Source organism: Siphateles boraxobius, unplaced genomic scaffold (assembly GCF_051911475.1).
Source record: "Siphateles boraxobius isolate OS27281-9 unplaced genomic scaffold, OSU_SipBor_1 1, whole genome shotgun sequence".
In the NCBI taxonomy this organism is placed as follows: Eukaryota; Metazoa; Chordata; class Actinopteri; order Cypriniformes; family Leuciscidae; genus Siphateles; species Siphateles boraxobius.
The window spans coordinates 15,618,998-15,634,009 of record NW_027508699.1 but is presented as its reverse complement, the minus strand read 5'-3'; the positions used below and the strand labels follow the sequence as shown (position 1 = coordinate 15,634,009).

General features: G+C 37.2%; 1 protein-coding gene across 4 annotated transcripts in view; it reads left to right on the top strand.

Annotated features, from left to right (window-relative positions):
* Nucleotides 1-517: 517 nt before the first annotated feature.
* The window catches only part of zfyve9a (zinc finger, FYVE domain containing 9a), a 40,955-nt gene continuing 26,460 nt past the window's right edge, over nucleotides 518-15,012 (top strand). For all 4 annotated transcript variants that reach the window (XR_013200735.1, XR_013200727.1, XM_077222064.1 and 1 more), the window contains exons 1-4: nucleotides 518-946; nucleotides 8,827-8,926; nucleotides 11,140-11,247; nucleotides 12,572-14,046. Coding sequence is in view for 2 of the 4 variants with exons in the window: in XM_077222064.1 (XP_077078179.1) it covers nucleotides 11,178-11,247; nucleotides 12,572-14,046 (1,545 nt within the window). In the remaining 2 variants the exon portion in view is untranslated. The remainder of the gene's footprint in view (nucleotides 947-8,826; nucleotides 8,927-11,139; nucleotides 11,248-12,571; nucleotides 14,047-15,012) is intronic.

Here is a 15,012-nt window from a genome sequence, read left to right as displayed (position 1 = left end):
ATTAGGCCTAGTTTCACTTTTGTATAAAGGAAATAACACTGTTAAACTAAACCCTGCCTTTCAGGCCACATTGTAGCATACTATCCTTTCTATAGGCCAGTTGGCCTATTTTTAAGACTCTTTAAAATACTTATTATTTAGGTTTATATTTGAGAACTAAATGCTTGAGCCCACATGTTTGAATATTGATAAACTACTGGCATGCCAGTAGCAAAATAGCAGCAAGTGCAATTTATTTATGTAGTTTTTTCCAAAACATTCAGGATTTTAAATTACCATTTCAATCAGCTCTTTAAGCTTATTATACTAATATAAAAACAAAGTGGGACAATAAAATAAAATAAACCGTACAAATGTAAATGTCTACACTTTCTTACAAATGGAGGTATTAAACATTTATGCTATTATGCATACAGTACCTACATGAAAATAATTTGATCGCCTAAATATGATACATTGTTGCGTTGTTTACGACGTCACACGGACTCGGTTGCCGCCCCGCGGTAATGTTTCCTCTAGTCTGAATCCAGAGGCACGGTGGTGTCACCCGCTGTAAAAACGCTTAGCACACAAGGTTACGAAACAGACGCCATCTTGGCTCAACTGTAAGTTACTAACGTGGGAATCTCACGCCATTTCAGCGTAGCTTGAGCCAAAATGTCACACCCTTGCTGCAGTTCGTAGTAACCTTCTCCATTAAACCTTTGGGGGAGGGATATACGAGAGCTGTCGCGCAAACTACTTCTTCCTACACTTCTGTGGAACACGGGAAAATGGCCTAGCTGTTCCTGGAGATTTCCTGCAGATGTCAAAGACACTATCGCTTGCTTTATATGACGCGAAGTGTGTTGGATTGTACCCGTGGAGTTAACGTTAACGTTACATGGCTGAATCGTGCGTGAAGATGATGGTAATGATGATGATGATGATGATGGGGATTCCACCGGTGAGTAAACGATTAACCCACAAACTGTTGTTCGCTTATGACATCTGTGGTGTAGAAACCCAACGAATGCAGCATTTAATACTACTTAGGAGATTAAAGACGGGTCATTTGCGAAATGTAAAATGACTCTTTAAAGCGTGTTTCTTGCCAAAGATTAATTTAGACTCGCGCATTTTTATCTTATGTTGTCACATTCAAATCACTGCGATTAGCCTCTGAATGCTTGTGAAGCGTGTACAAATAGCTGGTAAGTAAACGTATGCATTATTTAACAGGCTAATATTAGTTAGCTAACGGTAATAGAGTCTTTAGAGACTGCAGAATGAACTTCAATACTCTGTTATGTATGCGACTGTTGTTTGGTTTAATAATATATTACGGAAATGAGGAGCTTTCGAGTAATTGTTGATGAGGTAACATTTATAACAATTAACATTACTATAAGTAAAAAATACTGCTTAACTACTGTGGTATTGCAAAAAAATAGGATACATGAATCAAAATTTCTAACCCTTTCTAATATAGATTATATGACACTTAACTGAGTGATAAGCAGTTAAAAGTTTTTATAAAGCAGTAAAAAGTTTGTATACAGTGTTAACTATTTGTAGTAATCAACCACAGGTTTTATAGATGCTTTGGGAATATAGTTTGGTATGGCCAACTGTCAAGAACCCGTCATACTAAAAATCGTTTATGTGGAGATATGACTTTTTTTCGTGGTAGGGCGGGAGTGTATAGTCATCAAGGGTTTGGTTCTTGCTTTGTCAGAGTGAATCAACACTTGCAATGAAGAAGTTAAAGTTACTCATTCAGCTTTCTAATGTGTGATTTAAAGCACTTGTTTGGGATGCACTTGGGAAGAGAGGAAATTATGCAGTGGAAGCTTTTGGAATCCAATGACAGGTTGACAGATTCCTGCTTCCTCCAGCAACAGATAGTCCTTCAGTTGGCCCTGCTCTCCTAGACATCCGAGCTACTTCTAATGCCTTTTCTTATAAATATGACACTGATGTGGGAACAAAGGCTAGTAGTTCCAACGCTGTTTTCATTCTTCTTCTTTAAGAGTAGATGAAAGTAAAATCCTGTAGTAGAAATTAGAAAGCTACTGTGATGTTCAAATTGTTAGAGACACTATGGCAGCAGTGGGCTCTAGTTTTCCCTAGCTTTTAGAGCATCGCTGTATTTTTCATTACTTTAGTTTAAATGCAGCTTTTATGTTCAGGATGATTGATAAGCAAAGCATGGGTGAAATGCCACAGCAGTTTTTGTAGCAAGAAAGTGACAGCGAAAACCATGCCTGGAGTGTGGCTGTGGAAGCAATGAAACTGAGCTTCACGTCAACAGTCTTAGTGACACAGTGTGCTGCAGAAAAATGTTTTACAAAATGAACAATAACAGGAAGAAAGTGAGTAAAAACTACATTGAGATATCTCAACATTCCAGAGTCTTGCAAAAGTGATCAAGTCCAAACTGAACTAGTCGCATGACACTATTAAAATTTTAGTGGTTACATGCGAGAATAGATTTGACTGGGAATACAGGGAGTGCCGATGTGTAGAAATGTGGTAATATTGCATATTTAACCCAATGAAGCCTTCAGTATCATGATGTAAATTTCGAAGGCCTCTAAATTATTAACATGATCCAAACTTTGCTGAAAAACCTGTTAAAAAACAATATTCTATGTGCCTTTTGCCCTCTGATTGATGGTTCATACTTTTGTAGCAAGTAAAATACCCTTTAGGCCCTGTCCCAACTACCATATGGCACCCTAAACAATCTCAATCTTCCTATGAGTGCACTTTTGCGACATATAAATGCTGCTTTAACTGTCTGGTAGAAGTCTTCAGCGGAGCTCTCTTCAGTGCGCACATTGAGGGCGCATATTCGACCACAAAAGGGGGGCACTCGCGAGGAGGTTTGAGTATCGTTTGAATTTTAGCGATTCCATTTTTTGATTCCACTTTCATTAAAATTGACCACTGGCTGTCTATCATGTATATAGATCAGGATGACAATAGGTAAAACCTCGCACACATAGCACCTCACTACCATGATAAACTGTAAAGCTATAGTTCTAGATGTTTTTTATGGTATTTCTTATGAAAACAGTAGCCTAAATACATTTTTTTACTATAAATACAAATGCACAATACGATAGCGTAATAAGAAAATTCATGTACTCGAGTCAGCATATGGTTATCGTGTTTATATTGTTTCACATGTTCATGTTGAGAAAAACAATAATATCCACATACTCAGGTGAGAAAACGCGCTCCGCTGACAGATTTTGCAGAGACACAAAGATAACTGTGTGCTAGGCGAAGTTTCTAACAGCACTTTGTGTTTTCTGTTCTTAAACCTGTACGATAAGTGGCGCAGTCTGCTTTATTAGTGTTTTCCCGTTTGCGCTGCTTGAGCTTAAATGCTTTTGTTCTTTATATTTTTTGTTTAAACATGTTGTTTAATGTTTTCAACTAAAAGAAAACCTTAAGATATAACGTAAGCTTGTTGTGTATATTGCCTAGTTGTAAGCTTGTTCAGAAATGGTGACGAAAAACTTGATAAATAAAAAAATAATGTCTATCTCGTTAAACGTCATTTAAATAGCTCTGACCTTGAATTGAGAATGCAGATAAAATTAACTTTTATTAACAACAGTAATGTGCAAACAAATCATTTTATAGGGAAAATTGAAATATTAAACCATTATTAAATGTACCATTATTCTCTTACGTATAGTATCATACTGAACTGACCGACAGCTTCAGTGAATATAAAAGAAGTGCTCTTTGCTTGTTTTCTTTGTAATTCTGTCACAATTTGAAGGAAAATTTTTGTTTAAAAAAAGTTTTAAAAATCATCACAATAAAAATATCATTCCAATTGGATTATATTTAGAGCTTTGAAGTGCTGGAAAAATTGTGAAGCCCTTAAAAAGGGCGATTGCAAATGTTACATTGGTTTTATAGTTCAAAAAACAAGTAGTTTATATTAGTTACTTAAATTTTAGACAAAATGTTGACTGTTTTTGTTCTATTTCACCAAACAAAGATCACAAACAGCTGAACCAGCCTATTGTGCATTCTCAAAGCAACACTCAGCGGTGTTTTGTCACTGAAGCATTTAGCGTTTTGAACGAATTGGTTGAATGAATGACTCAATGACTCATTCATTAAATGACTTGCCGCCACCTACTGGGGGTTAATTTTAATATTTAAAAGTAACATTGCATTTTTTCGAACATTTCTTATGATTTGTATATTCAAAAATGTATTTATTTATTACAATAGTAGGCAAATTTTGCAGTGTGAATTATTTTATTTGATTGGCAACAGCCCTATAGTGTCTTATTATTATAATTAATTTTTTTGATCAAATGCAAGAATTTGACATGAAAGATGGCACATACATTTAATAAGGTTAAAAAATGGGTCTTTATAAAGGAAAATAACACCCCGGGGTAAATGTCAAACATATGCAGATTTAAGTAAAGCTTCTTCCCCCCAGGGCAAGTAACTTTTTTTTCGGTCAAGTGAATGAATGATTTACTTGTCTGAAGGATAAGCATATGACAAGGCTTAATGTCGAGGCCTGCTTGAAGAGCAACTTTTCATAGCAGACCTACAAAACTGTGTAAGGAAGTGTGGGATATGTTCGGCCTCTCTCCTAACGGCTTAGTTATGTAACAACACTCCTTTCTGTTTTCAAAAAACTAAATGTTTACCATTAAATGAAAAAGTTATATCAATGGAGCCACATGTTGCTTAAATGTTATTCCACTATTTGACAATCCCAAAAAAATTACTTTAAATGTCTAGATTTAATATCGTATTACTTAGTTTACAGGTGAAAAATACAACACCTTAGTTGACTCTGACTGTGCATGTATTATTTAGAGAATCTACCAAGTAATTAAATCTTGATCAGGCATGGTTCCCTGGTTTCTTGATCGCACTCGCACCCAGCTTGTCTCCAAATACATTTTAAGTTTATAGTTGCTTTAAAAAGCAATTCAAACATGCAAAGTTTAACTGTGTGCACTATACATTGTCTATAGTGGATTATGCAGTGCTCCTTGAACTTTGACAATTAGCTGTGAGTGTGAAAACAAAGCTCTTTGTATTTCAGCATGGGTGAAGTCACAGTGCGGTTTAATGGAAACTTTGTTTTTTAAAGGTTTTGTTTCTGTGCTGCCAGTTATCTATAGCAACGGTTGCAGATTGTAATTAAAGACTTGCGTTTGTACAAGCACAACCCATATAGTCGGTTGTAGAGGCTTTGGGGATTTTACTCCTGATGTGAAGAGTTTGGTTGGCTGGCTTTTAAATATTGCATGATATGGTGTAAGTTTGTACAAGTCCAAAACAGTGTTGGGCAAAATTATTAGAGTAATATTTTTTAATGTTTTAAAAGAAGTCTCTTCTGCTCACCAAGGCTTCATTTTTTGATCCAAAATACACCAAAAACAGTAATGTTGTGAAATATTTTTACTTTTTAAAATGACTGTTTTCTATTTGAATACATTTTAAAGTGTTGGTAAAACTGAATTTTCAGCATCATTACTCCAGTCTCAAATTTCTTATACTCTTTCTGTCCCATTTGTAAGAACTAAACTGGGAAAAAGGGCTTTTATGTATAGCTCCATTTGAATGGAGTCTACTCCAAACGAAATTGAAATTACAAAGTCTGGTGTCTATGGAATATTTTAAGTCTATTATTCGGTCACTTGAAGAAGACTCAATGATGTGCATTTGTTTAAGTGTTTTAAGTTTTTACTTGTTGTTTTAATCTGTAAATTTGTGATTGTAGCCTAACAGTCTTGGCCAGGACACTACTGTGAAAGAGATTTTTAATCTCAGAGAGATTATCCTGGTTAAATAAAGGTAAAAAATGCATTCTAATATGATGATTTGATGCTCAAGAAGTTCTTTGATGACTAGAAAGTTCAAAAGAACAGCATTTATCTGAAATAGAAAGCTTTTGTAACATTATCACTGTTGTTCAAAAGTTTGGGGTCAGTACCTGTTTTTTGTGTGTGTTTTTTTTTAAAGAAATTAATTATTTTATTCAGCAAGGATGCATTAAATTGAGAAAAAGTGACAGTATAGACATTTATTATGTTGCAAAAGCTTTCTATTTCAGATAAATGCTGTTCTTTTGAACTTTCTATTCATCAAAGAATCCTGAAAAGAAATTGTACACAACTGCTTTCAACATTGATAACAATAATAATAAATGTTTCTTGAGCAGCAAATCAGCATGAATTATTTATTATACAGCTTTGATCACAGGAATAAATTACATTTAAAAATATATTCCAATAGAAAACAGTTATTTTAAATTGTAAAAATATTTAACAATTTAACAGTTTTTGCTGTATTTTGGCTCAAATAAATAAAGCCTTGGTGAGCAGAAGAGACTACTTTAAAACTTAAAAAAATCTTACCGTTCTAATAATTTTGGCCACCACTGTATATAAAATTGAAAAGACCTCCAAAAGTAACACAATAGCATAATGGAACTGATCATGTATTTTTTTTCTTATACTAAGAAAACAAATATTGTCTTAGTAATCATGTAGCTACTAAATGGCAAAACAACTTCCAACACTTTAATTACTGGACATTCCAACAGGACATTCATGTTGGCAGTGATCTTTGAACATTCATGTTGGTACAGTGAAAACAGAACGTGATTGTAAACTCAGCAAACCTTAATTTCCTCGTTCGACCTTACTTTGTTATATCAGGAGCCTTTGTGCAACAGTTGCTTCCATCAACCCATAGCTGGACAGCCGATATATTTTCAGAGAACATAATGGCTATTTTTCAGCCATGAGATTTAGTTGCGGTCCTCCATTCTACTTCTGTGATAGTGATGTCAGATCTAGGTTACATGTTGTCTTTATGATCAGAACCACCTATGAGCCATTCTTCTAATCTTTTTTGGCCATAATTAAGCATAATCATATGAGCAAGAACTAGGGCTGCACTATATTGGAAAAAAATATATAATTTGAATGGCTCTATTTGGAAAGAACTAATACTTATATAATGTTTAAGATGTTTTTGTAGGGAAGTGCATCTACATAGAAAATAATAACAAATTACAAACATAGATAAATACAATAGAACAAATATACAAATTAAATAAACATTGCTTTTTTTTTCATGCAAGTCTAACAACAGAAATTGAATAATCAAATATAAAATAACACTGCATAGTCTTCACTGTATTAATCAAATATAACTAATCTTTGATAAAGCCATAAAAGGGATTTTTTTCTCTTTTGTTGTTTGATTAACATTAATGATAAAAGCAGCAGATTTATTAGGCTGCTGCCACTTTAAGACTGAATAGGGCCTGTTCCGTACAGATCACCAATCAACTACTATCCCTATACTTGTTATCTCACATCCTGTGATTGCAGATGTACTCATCGTCACGCCGATGCTAAAACGATATATCGTGCATATCATGTTGGTGTTCTAAATATCAGCACTTCTGTGATAATTAATATTTAATTTTAAGATATTTTTTTAAGTCACAGTAGTTAAATCTGTATCTGTATTGCATGTTCAAACTTTAAAATCATTCATATTAACAGGTTAATAGATGTTTTCTCCGGGAGTATATGGGTTTGGAAAATGTTAGAGAAATTCTAAATTAATGCATTACAATTGTACTAAACCCATTATATTTTAGTCATCTGAATTGTTTTAGTTTTAGTCGACAAAATACAATAAGATTTTAGTCGATTAAAATCTACAGTAGATACTAATACTAGTAAATACTAATACACTCTTTTAAACTAGTTTCTCCTCCATGTTGTGGAAAGAGCCTCTGCAGTGGAAAGATGCAGATGTCCACTGCACAGGTGTGCCAATGTGCTCCTAGCCTCCTCCTGAGAGCAACACTCCCCTTGTGTCACTAAGACTGTTGACGTTCCCCTTGTTCTGTTTTACTAAAGTGATTGTAAAGTGTGATTTATACTTCTGCATCAAATCGACGGTTTCACACCATAGTTGAACACAAAGAGAAGGAGCTCACACGTAGTGTATATGTATAATAAATATTTTGTTAAACTCTGTTACTTGAAAAATTTTCACTTCGCTCCAAAATTTCTTTGTGTGCTCCAACATTTTTTCATTTAGGAGCACATGTGCTCCTTGGGAAAAACCTTAGCGTAGAACCCTGTAGTGTAGGTTTTCCTTTCTTTTATAGTTGCTTTCCTCTTTATTACCATTTTCTTTAATAATGTTTTCTGGTCTAAACTAAAGCAATATCAGATGCTATTCTAACACAGCAGAAAAGAGAGAAAAAGAGAGCAAATGCATAATCAGGGGTCCTGTTCCCCAATCTAACTTAAGCAGTTTGCATAACTGATGTTTCTTATTCCCCTCCTCCCTGTCGTCTTAGCTTTGTGCTGACAGTGTGGCAAAGCATGCATCTTTAACTAAGTGTAAAATGTGTCTAGTTTGCTACTTTCAGAGCCCTCTGCTTGGTGGAATATCTTTTCTCTGGCGTAATCCTCGGCACACTCATTCTAATGTGAGACCGGCCTTCACCATTACCCACTATGAAAGTGACGGCCTATCCACTGCAATGTAACAGAGGCAGCCACAACTTTGTGCTCCTGATTTTGTCCATCTTCAAAGCTCAGCAAATTATATTGGAAGTTGAAATGCTCTAATTTTAACAATATTAGGTTAACTGGAAGGTTAAGGGTTATTTTTTGGTTTTATTTGGACCTTAAGGGTATCAACATAAGGCATTCATTTAGCAATTGGCTGAACCAGACACAACAGGGAGAATTCAAACCAGTTAGAGTTTGTATGTCATTAGTGAAATCTTATCATCCTGTTCTGTTTCAGGTTTGGCTGTCCAATGTGTGTGAGACTGGATGAGACAAAGGCTCTATCAGGAGCCTTTGTGCAGATTGACCTGCAATTACTGAAGAGGACCTCTGGGCAGGTGAGAATTATTATTATTCTTGTATGTTTCTTGAATGTGATCAGAGTTTACTGATTGTTTCGAAGTTACATTTAAAGTTTAAGGAACTTATTTTTAAACATCCACACCACTCTGCTATCACTTCATGTGCACAGCAACTAACTCTGTCTCGTGCTCTATGATGAATCGCTTGTTGTATTCCTCATTTGTAAGTAGCTTTGGACAGAAGTGCCTGCTTCTCTAAATTTGGAGAAAAAAGTGCAAATATCTCTTAAAGGTGCCTTGTGTCATGTCCGCCCAAAAAATCAATTCATACTCCACATTCCATACCAGATGGGGGCAGTATACCTCCAGAAAGTGAGTTGGTCTAATCTAGAGTAACAAACGAGAAACGCCATAGTCTCTATGCTCCGCCCCTACCTTTACAACAACGACCCTAGAGCCATAGCCGAAGCCGAGCCAACTAATAGAGGACGTTTTGACTCCAGAGGAACGTTGGTTGATGTCAAGTGATTTTTAAATATGACATCTTCAAGCTACTCCCCTTCACCTTTACCAGTGAATATGTTCATATTCGTTTTGTTCATATTAAATTTGTATTGTTAGTTTGAATTACATTCATTTGATAAGACAGCATTCGCTGATGTTGACCAAGCTAGCGCCATTCAGAGCTGCCAACTCTCACGAATTCACCGTGAGACACACACAATTTACACTTTTCACACGCTCTCAGTAACGCCACACATCAATTTTGTCACGCACAGAAAAATCGCAAAGCAAAGAGGACACGGAGACCGACAGACTAGACAGAACAGGTTAGTTATGATATAAAAAAATCTCAGCTCTCAGATTCTGTCAATTTTATTACGCAATTCAAACAATAAATAGCGTTTTGGCGCTTGTAAATGTTACACGACAGATCCCTAGCTCACGTGAACCGATCATCTCTACTAGCTAATAGTAAAAAAACACGAACACTGTTGAAAGATACAGTAGGCTACAACAAGATTTTTGCACAATATGCTACACAAATCCCTATTTCTATTAGGCCTATATAGAAATAAAAAATAGTCTGCAGGTGCATTTTGAAATGTTTTAACTAATAATCTTGTAATAAATGTCATTTCAGTTCTACTTTGAGTATGAATTATCAAATGCATTGAAAGCCAACAATATACAAGCACTGTAAAAGGTTTTGCCACAAACTCAATCGAAGGAGAAAACAAACTGTTTCTCTTCTGTATGATTTAACATCTCTTCAGAGTCTCTTCAGACTTTACTGTACATGAATTATGAGCTTCCAGAACTTTTGATTGAGGTTGTGTCTGTGTGACCTCCTAATTGAACTGCTTTCCACAAATTTAACATAAAAATAAAAACAGTATAAATAACAAAAATAAATAACCGTTTTTTCTTAGTCTTATTAAGTGCAAACAATAAGTACAAGTGCAACCATAATCAAAGTACTCTCTCAGTATTCAAAGAGCAAACAGAGACCAGAGCCATAACTACAGAGTCCAGAGATAGGTTTGATATTGGAAGACGGGCTATTGTATGCAGCCTAAATAGCGTGCATCAGGGAGCTTATGTGTTTTACTTTCACTTTGAAATTCGGGATTGCGCGTAATCTGTATAGGGAGCGGCAGTGCTGAGCACAAATTCTCTACAAGATAAGACATTTATCAGACGCTTAGGCTCTGCTGTGCATCGAACCATGTGCTTGTGCTGGATGAGCAGAGTAGACATTTATAATAGTTTACAATGGTTTTTATGTTTATAAAATCAGCAAAACGACAGGGGAGGCATGAAATGTGAATGGAGACATATTCTATGCTAATTTCACCCTCACACCCGTCATGGCGATATCGCGAGACATTTTCTTCCCTCGACGAGAAATCGTCACATTTTAGTCTCGCGAGATCTCGTGGCACAAGATCTCGTCACACCCCATCAACCACCAATTCAAAAATCATTCATCAGTTACATAAAATAATCTGTATCTGCCTTTAAATTATATGGTGCCAATATATTGTGTATCATTGACATTTTCATGACATTTTATAGAGCATCACAAAATATCACTTTTTAATGAATCAGATCTACAACCAGACTCTGGAAGACTTTCACAGTTCACTGTACTTTTAAAAGGTTTTAATTTGTTAGGATTCTGTGTTCCTGTGGATGTGGAAAGTATTGTTTTTATGTGCTTACAAAAAAGGCAACTTCCCTTTCAGGTTCACACATCACTTGGCAGGGTGGAGTTTCTTGACCCATGGAGAATTACTTCCAGGCTGAGGCCTTTAACCTGGACAAGGTGCTGGATGAGTTTGAACAGAATGAAGGTAAGAAAACTGCTACCTTACAAAACTTTGAAAGAATAAAGCAGGAGCTCTGACAGTCATAGATGTTCTGAAGCCATAAAACAGAACAAAAGAAATTCTCAATCTTGGCACGTTTACATTATCTTCAGATAACCCACTTCTTCAGGTGAATTAGAGCTCTGTTGAATTTTCTGTCGTATTTGAACCACTGAATTTGTGGAAGCGAATTTGTAAAGCGAAATAAAATGGAAAATTGCCTGTCGAATATTATATAGTTTGTATTTTTAAACAGATTTAATATTTTGGAAGTGAAATCTGAAAGGTGAATATGGATTATTGAATTTCTAAAAACATAAACGAGTTAAATGTTTTGAATTGAAATTTTCACAGTTTAAATATACATCCATGTTGAATTTCAGCCCATAAATGCAAGGCCTAAAAGTACAATGCATTAAAATGCAAGCAGGGTTAAGGCAATGCATATATTTTCAAGTAGTGCAATTCAACAAGCTTTTTTGTTTCAAAAACATTTGTCATTATTTTACTTCCATAGAACTGAACGCAAAGTAACACAGATGCTGATATAAATAGAACAAATGTTTGGCACTGTCGAGCTGCCCACAGCATGGCTAGCACAAGCAGGTAACTGTGCTGGTGGCAGCAGTCTGTGGTGTAAATGGGGTCAACTGAATTAGCATTTCCCCTCAGGACTTCTGCCTCTCCCTGATTTTCCTGAACACTGTTTAATTGGTGTCACACAGTCAAGCACATGTAATTTACAAGGTTAAGCTTGTATGTGCGTTTTGAGTTATAGCAGGAAATTGCAATTAATATTACTTTGATCACGGTTCTGGTAAAGGGCGGACAACAGCTCCTGGTGCACAGCCATATAAAATTGACATAGGAATTTATTGATTGCTTTGTCCTGTATGTCACAAAGAACATTAAAAGCCACACAAACTTGGCTCACACATAGACATCCTCTTAGTGAAGCCATTGAACGGTGGAATGAATGTATATCCCCTCTCTGACACTAATCTTGAAAGATTAATGTAGTGAAAGGAGAACTATTAAACGGCCCTAGAAAACAAAGCTGAATAGTGAAGGAGAACAGTGCGAGTATGTGTCTGCTTGATCACTCTTGAATGTATGTAAGAGAAAGGGATTGCCTGCCCACATTCCAAAGCATTGCTGTGTCAGTTTGACAGATGGATCCCATGGCAATGACCAGATTGGACCCCTTCCTCAACATATTCCAATCTAGCCTGACCTAATTTCTCAATTTAACTGTTTGTTTCAATCTTCTCAAAAAGGAAGCTAATGAGCTCTTCTTTCATCCTTTTAGATGAAACGGACACGCCAACTCTCTCTGATGCCAAGTGGACTCAGATTCTGGCTCCGCCATCACACCTCCTTTCCCTGAATCCAGCACTAACCCAGTCTGACCTCAGCCCAAGGGACAGCCCTATCGGCTTCAAGCCGCTTCTGGATGCCCAGATGTCAGATGGCCCCTCTTTGCCTGAGGTCACCAGGTTAGAGGGGAAACAGGGGCTGGGGCAACAGCCAGAGGGCAGGAGCGAAGAACGGCCGGCAGATGTTCATAGTCCCCCTCTGCCCCAGCCCAACATTGGCAAGCTGATGAGCACTGACGGGCAGTTGGCAGACTTGCCGGCCTCCAACAGTGTGGTGCTGGAAAACGGCTTTCCAGCTAGTCCTGATCATAGTGGCCGGTCTGATGTCCTTCTGGCCAATGATGATGAGACAGCTCAAGCTGTTACAGATCAGCAAAGTGTTAAGGATACTGGTCCCTGTGAGCTTAAGACGGAGCAGAATGGTACAGATGAGCGAAGTCATGCTGGTCTTGATGAATCTGGAAATAGCCCACCTGTTTTAAAGAATGGTGTCAAGATAGAGGCAATCAAGCCTGAAGCTGGTTCACCTGTCCTTGAGGTCAGAATGAGGGACTGTAATCTGGTATTTCCAGAAGGAAGTCATCCCCAGAAAGGGGAAGCAGTATTGCACAGCTCGGTGAATGGTGGCAGAGAACTGGATTTTGAGAGGGAGAATCATGAGGGTGCTTTTCAGAATGGTGGACTGGTTGAGAATGAAAGTACAGGGAAAGATACTTGGGTGTTAAATCAGGAAGAGAAAGAGAAAACAATAGAGAATGACCACAAAGAGATTCACAGAGACTCTGAATCATCAGGGGCGGAGAAGTCCCTGTCCAATGGTCTGATTGTGGACTTTGATGGAGATGCACACAGCCAGCCAGTGGTCCCTTCAAAGGAGGACTCTGTGACAGAGGAAAAAGAAATGGAGGAGAGCAAACAAGAGTGTTGTGATCCAGTTCGAGGACTGGAATCTGGCAGAACAGGCAAACTCAACAACAGCCGGCTGCAGCCTGTCAGCATTCCCTACGGTGGTGCCCGCCCAAAGCAGCCTGTCAGTCTGAAGCTGCAGATTCCCCAGCCTCTCTCGAGTCAAGTTAAGAATGAATTTGTCTCTACAGGCAAGAACAAGAACCTGGAGCCACAAAGTATGACAGGAGGCTTTGAGACATCGAGTGGAGTAACCGAGTCTGGTGTTGTTCGAATGAATGGAGAGCATGGAGATGGCTCTACAGGCTTACTCATCCCATCTGAGAGTCCAGACAATGATCTCCAGGCAGGGCAACAGGGAGCCTTCTCTAAGAAACCCTTAAGCTCCTTGGGGGAAGTGGCTCCTGTTTGGGTTCCTGACTCCCAGGCACCCATTTGCATGAAGTGCGAGGTCAAGTTCACTTTCACTAAAAGAAGACATCACTGTCGGGCATGTGGCAAGGTAAAGCATTTTGTTCACTATTGAGTGGTGTATTTTTTTACTTTATTTAAATCCTTAATCCAAGTATTTAACTAACAGGCTATAACTTGTTTGTGGTAAATTAAATCATGCTGCTTTCTGATAATTGGTGTGATGTTACTTTTCTAAGCAATCAGGTTTATGTTAAACGTTGGCTCTTTTAACTTGGATCTTTTTCAGTTTAAATTTTTAATAAAAATAATCCCCTAGCAACCACATAGCAACATGCTTAAAAACCTCTCATTACACTTTAATAACTGCATTGCACAGTACTGACAACAGGCCACAACATCCTTGCATTGTGGAGGTGAGTTTTGCATGGGCAAGCAGCATTCTTCAGAAATTAAAAATCAATTTAATATTGGCTTCTAACAAGTTGGAAGCTCAAGCGGAATACAAGTTTGTCTCACCTCCTGCTGGCCAAACTGTTTCTCATGATGTAGTAACTATTTAACATAATATTTTGATAACAATAACACTCTAAGGCTGGCATCAACTAGTTTGAGGCTATTTTTATTCATAAGCTTCATTTGTTTTATTTGTCACACCCCTCTTCCATTCTTAATCAGTAAATGCGACAGACCCTCGAAAGAAGAGGTTGAGACTTCAGGAAAAGTATTCGGTGGGTGTGACATCTCTGATCAGAATCCAACTGTTCTGAGTCTGCTAGTGGGACACTGGCTTACAATTGAGCAGAATTTCAAGGAAGTATGGGTAATTGTCGGGCAGCTCTAAACCTGTGAAGCTGTCAAATTCCATCAGGGAGAAATGTTTGTCTATGCAGCACTCATAAATAACTCCATGACTGCTGGAATAATGTCTTAATTTCCCTTGGTGATAAACTGCTGCATTGTTGATGACATTTTCACAGATATGGGCTGGAAAGAACTCTGTGAAAATGAAATGTAGCTGTGGTGCAAAATGGTTTAATCTGACAGAACTGTGATT